The sequence below is a fragment of the Microtus pennsylvanicus genome, chromosome 2 (genome assembly GCF_037038515.1).
Source record: "Microtus pennsylvanicus isolate mMicPen1 chromosome 2, mMicPen1.hap1, whole genome shotgun sequence".
Classification (NCBI taxonomy): domain Eukaryota; kingdom Metazoa; phylum Chordata; class Mammalia; order Rodentia; family Cricetidae; genus Microtus; species Microtus pennsylvanicus.
The window spans coordinates 82,059,671-82,064,626 of NC_134580.1; the positions used below are offsets into that span (position 1 = coordinate 82,059,671).

Consider the following 4,956-nt stretch of genomic DNA (forward strand, 5'->3'; position numbering starts at 1 on the left):
AATAGTCAAAGACACTACCCACTCCCACTGTTGGGAGGTGCACAAGAACACCAAGCTACAGAACCATAGGGCGTATGCAGGGCACTAGCCCAGACCCATACAGGGTCCGTATTTGTTGCTTCAATCTCTGTGAGTACCTATGAGATCTTCTCAATGGATTCTGTGGGCCATGTTCTCCTGATGTCCTCGATCCCTCTGGCTCCTAAATCCCTCTCCCCATCTTCTGCAGGGTTACCCCTGGCTCATCCTAGGGTTTGGCTGTAGGTCTCTGCATCAGCTCCCGTCAGTTGCTAGATGAAACGCCCATGATGATATTTGGCCTAGGCTCCAGTCTATGAGTATAGCAGAATGTAGTAATGATTTCTTTGACTTTTTTCTTGTCAGTCTTGTTAGTTCTAGCATGTATCTCTGGACTGCCCTGCCTCTGGTTTCTGGCTAACCAGTCACTGTCAGGTATAGGTTCCCTTTCCTAGCATGGATCTCAAGTTGGATTAGTCATTAATTGGCCACTAGTTCTGCACCACCCTTACCCCAGCACATCTTGAAGATGGAACACATTATAGGTTGAAGTTTTGTGGTTGGGGTGATGTCCTAGTCCCACTGCTAGGAGACTTATCTGGATAGAGAAGGTGGCCAGCTTTGGCTCCATCTCTCAAATTACTAGGAGATTTTACTAAGGTCACTCTTGTAGTTTCCAGGGAGTTTCCACTGCACTAGTTTTCTCCATTGCTCGCATAGTCCACCAATTGTAATCTTCTCTCCCATTATTTTCTCCCTCCATCTTCCCACTCCCCCACCTGATCCATCTTGTTCCCATCTCCACCCACCCCCAGTCCATCTGCACAATTTAATATATTTTTTTCACTTCCTAGAGGGATTCACATATCCCCCATCGAGCCCTCCTGGTTACTTAGCTTCTCTTGTTCTGTGGATTCTAACATGATTACCCTTTATTACCAACTAATGTCCAGTTATAAGTGAGTACTTACCATGTTTGTCTTTCTGGGTCTGGGTTACCACACTCAGGATGATTTTTTTCTAGTTCTATCCATTTGCATTTAAATTTTATTATATCATTGCTTTTATTAGCTGAGTAAGATTCACTTGGAGGAATATAACACATATTCTTTATTCGTTCTTCATTTGAGAGTCTAGGTTGTTTTCTACCGGAAACAACCTAGGCTCTTAGGATAAAACTGAAACGAACATGGTTAAGCAAGCAACCTTATGACAAGATGGAACATTCTTTGGGTAGATGCCCAAGAGTGGTATAACTGGGCCCCTAGGTAGATCTATTCCAAATTTTCTGAGAACTTTCCGTATTGATTTCCAAACTGATTGGACAAGTTTGCACTCCCACCAGTAATGGAGGAGTGTTCCTTTTTCTCTGCATCCTTGCAAGCATGAGCTGTCACTTGCGTTTTTGATCTTAGACATTCTGAGAAGTGTAATATGTAATCTCATAGTATTTTGATTTGCATTTCCCCGATGGCTGAGGATGTTGAACACTTTCTGTTTCTATTCAATACTTATTTCACAGCTTTTTCTGAATATAAAGTTTGGAATATCCTCATGAGAAGACAGATGTGGGGTTCAAAACTATAGGGGTTGCTGTCTAATTGAGAAATTAATCAGATCAAGTTTGTATTGAGTACTAAACATAGGCACATGGTTTCTTGAGAGCATATGTGCTGTTTGCATTTGAAATTTCATTATTTGATCACTAAAATGATGTGACTGGGGTAACATGCTATTGAATGGGTGATAGTACACTTTGAAATGCATTTTGGACATGACAGTGTGATGTCCTCTGCTTATTCATGTTCATTAATGTTTTTAAGTAATTTATCTCACTAGTTGATTGCTATTAGAAGCAAGAGAAAGGAAGAAAATCATGCATATTATGAGCATTTATTGAACATCTATAAATGGAGCATCTTTCTATTGATGAAATGATTCTGTCTATGGTCACTACACCCTTATCCTTTCCAATCCTTGCCAAATGCATGATTGTGATATTTGTTTCATTCCTGTAACTTAACAGAAATAACTATTTCAATACGTTAAAAGAGAGAAGTAAACACACAAAGAGAAGTGTTTCAGTATCTTTTCTAATAGTAGTCAGTCCATGATTGAACTATGAGCTTAATCATGGGTCTTGAATCCAAAGTCCAAATGTTGTCTCCTATGCAGTTTCTTCTCTAAAGAAACCTAAACTACAATATAATATGATAAATATTTCATAGAATTATGGATAAAATACTCTTATGTGATGCTATTGTTGAGGGGCTTAAGAATCCACATCATGTGGAATATACTCTATGGTAATAATTATGTTCACACCCAGGATTTATGGACTGATGGCCTGGAAGAGTCAAAATTTTGGTATTTGAGTTTTATTTTAACATCAAATCGCTAGAGATATTTTTCAATGATTACAGTTCATGTACCTAACAACATGAACACCAGGTCTTTTGCATGTTATCACAGTCTCTGTGAGTTCATATGTACATCATGCCTCTTCTGTCTTGTCCTGGCGTCATCTACCACCTCTGGATTTTACCATCCTTCAACCTTCTCTCCCTGGCTTCCTTAGGTTCCATTCCTGCTGAAATCTTTCAGTAACTAAATTTCCGTGACTTCATTTTCACTTACCACTGTGACTTCCTGGCTTGTTAATGTAATTATAAAATACAGACTTCCATTTTTTTCTTTTAAAGGTGCAGAATAGTCTCGGGTTCTTGGATATGTGTGTGTGTGTGTGTGTGTGTGTGTGTGGTATGTTATACATGTATCTATCAATGAAGGCAAGTTGTTCACTTATAATGTTTATGGATAATTATACAATGAAAAAAATAATGTCATTTCTTCAAGATATATATCATGAAGGTGAGAATTTCTCTATCAGGTGATAGTTCTTTTAAATCTTTCCTATCTGTTATTTTCTTTTCATTTTGATTAGGGTCTTACAAATGATAGCCAAATGCAAATTTATAGTGCTACAAATCTAATCTGTCTTTAAAAATTTGCCAACATTCCATCATTTTCTTTAGAGGATGTATTAATTTATATTCTTACTATCAGTTTACTATGATGCCCTCTTTTAAAATATTTATTTCTAAAAATTTTATGTGAATTTATGTCTATGCATTTGTTATGTGTGGATGGATACCCATGGATGCCAGGCATTGAATCCTATAGACCTGGAGTTACAGGCAGCATTAACTTGCTTGATGTGAGTGCTGGTAACGAAACTTGGGTTCTAGGGAAGGTAGGAAGTACTGTTAACTGCTGGAGTATCTCTCCAGCTTCCTTAAATCCACCCAACCTTGTTATCTTTTGACTTTTTAAAAAAGCATCTTTTCATATGTGTCATGTCATAGTTCACTATAGTTTTAATTTACAATCCTATTATGATTGCTTAAATTGAGCTTGTAATCACAGCTGTTTTATTTTGGGTTAGTTGTAATTTTTAGGTGAAAATAGACTTTCATAACTTGGAGTTTCTCCTATTCTATTAGTACAATTGTAATATGCAGTTTTCCCTATTTCCTCTTTCAGGTAGCCTTGCCATCAAAGACAATGGAAGGTGTGAATCAGTCTGTGGTGTCAGAGTTTGTGTTCCTGGGACTCACCAACTCTTGGAATATTCAACTGTTCCTTTTTGTGTTCTCCTCCACATTTTATGTAGCAAGCGTGACAGGAAACTCCCTCATCGTGTTCGCTGTGGCTTCTGACCCTCATTTAAACTCTCCCATGTACTTTCTGTTGGCTAATCTCTCCTTCATTGACTTGGGTATTTCTTCTGTCACTTCCCCCAAGATGATTTATGACCTATTCAGAAAGCAAAAAGTCATCTCCTTTAGAGGCTGTATTACTCAGATCTTCTTCATCCATGTCATTGGTGGTGTAGAAATGGTTTTACTCATAGCCATGGCTTTTGACAGATATGTGGCCATATGTAAACCTCTCCATTATCTGACCATTATGAGCCCAAAGATGTGCATCTTGTTTTCAGTGGCCTCCTGGGTGGTTGGATTTATGCATTCTCTGGTTCAAATGGCTTTTGTAGTAAACTTACCATTTTGTGGACCAAATGTGTTGGACAGCTTCTACTGCGACTTTCCCAGATTCATCAAACTTGCTTGCACTGACACATACAGACTGGAATTACTGGTATCAATCAATAGTGGATTCATGTCTGTGGGCTCCTTCTTCATACTGATCATTTCCTATATTGTCATTATATTTACTGTTCACAAACATTCTTCAAGTGGCTCCTCCAAGGCTCTGTCTACACTTTCAGCTCATGTGACTGTGGTGGTCTTATTCTTTGGTCCTGTGATGTTTTTCTATACATGGCCTTCTTCTTACACACACTTGGATAAGTTTCTGGCCATATTTGATGCGATTGTCACTCCTTTTCTGAATCCTATAATTTACACATTGAGGAATCAAGAAATGAAAATGGCAGTGATGAGAGTATTCAGCAAGCTAATGGGCTATAGACAAATTCTTAAACACCTGACCTGTGAACAGTCTTAACTGAGTACAGAAATTCACTGCTAACATATTTCTGAGAAGAAATATTTCTTTGCCTATTTTTATATGTTTATCTATAATATATATGCTATTTTGTCTTGTACTTAGTAATGAGTGACAATATCTTATTAAAATACCAATTACATATATAACATATATTTATTTATGTTAATATACATATATTACATATATTAAAATATAATGAGCTCAATTCCTAAGGAAATTCTTACACATAAAGAAGATGGATATTTGCTTTAAGGTCTTTAGAAGAGGAAAAACCTCTCTCTGTATCTCTCTCTCAAAATTATTTGTATTTTAAGAGTATGTTTGTATGTGTATGTCTTTGCACATGTAAGGGCAGGTACCTCTGGAGCCTAGGAGAGAGCATTTGATATGCTGCTGGTGGAGTTATAT

General features: G+C 37.4%; 1 protein-coding gene across 1 annotated transcript; it reads left to right on the forward strand.

Moving 5' to 3' along the window:
• Window positions 1-3,582: 3,582 nt before the first annotated feature.
• Window positions 3,583-4,545, forward strand: LOC142844916 (olfactory receptor 4F3/4F16/4F29-like). Its single transcript, XM_075963696.1, has one exon. The coding sequence runs from the start codon at window positions 3,583-3,585 to the stop codon at window positions 4,543-4,545; it is 963 nt and encodes a 320-aa protein (XP_075819811.1).
• The last annotated feature ends 411 nt before the right edge of the window (window positions 4,546-4,956 follow it).

Bases quoted from the DNA above. Each gene is read 5' to 3' on its own strand.
- LOC142844916 (XM_075963696.1), top strand. From the start codon at position 3,583: ATGGAAGGTGTGAATCAGTCTGTGGTGTCAGAGTTTGTGTTCCTGGGA.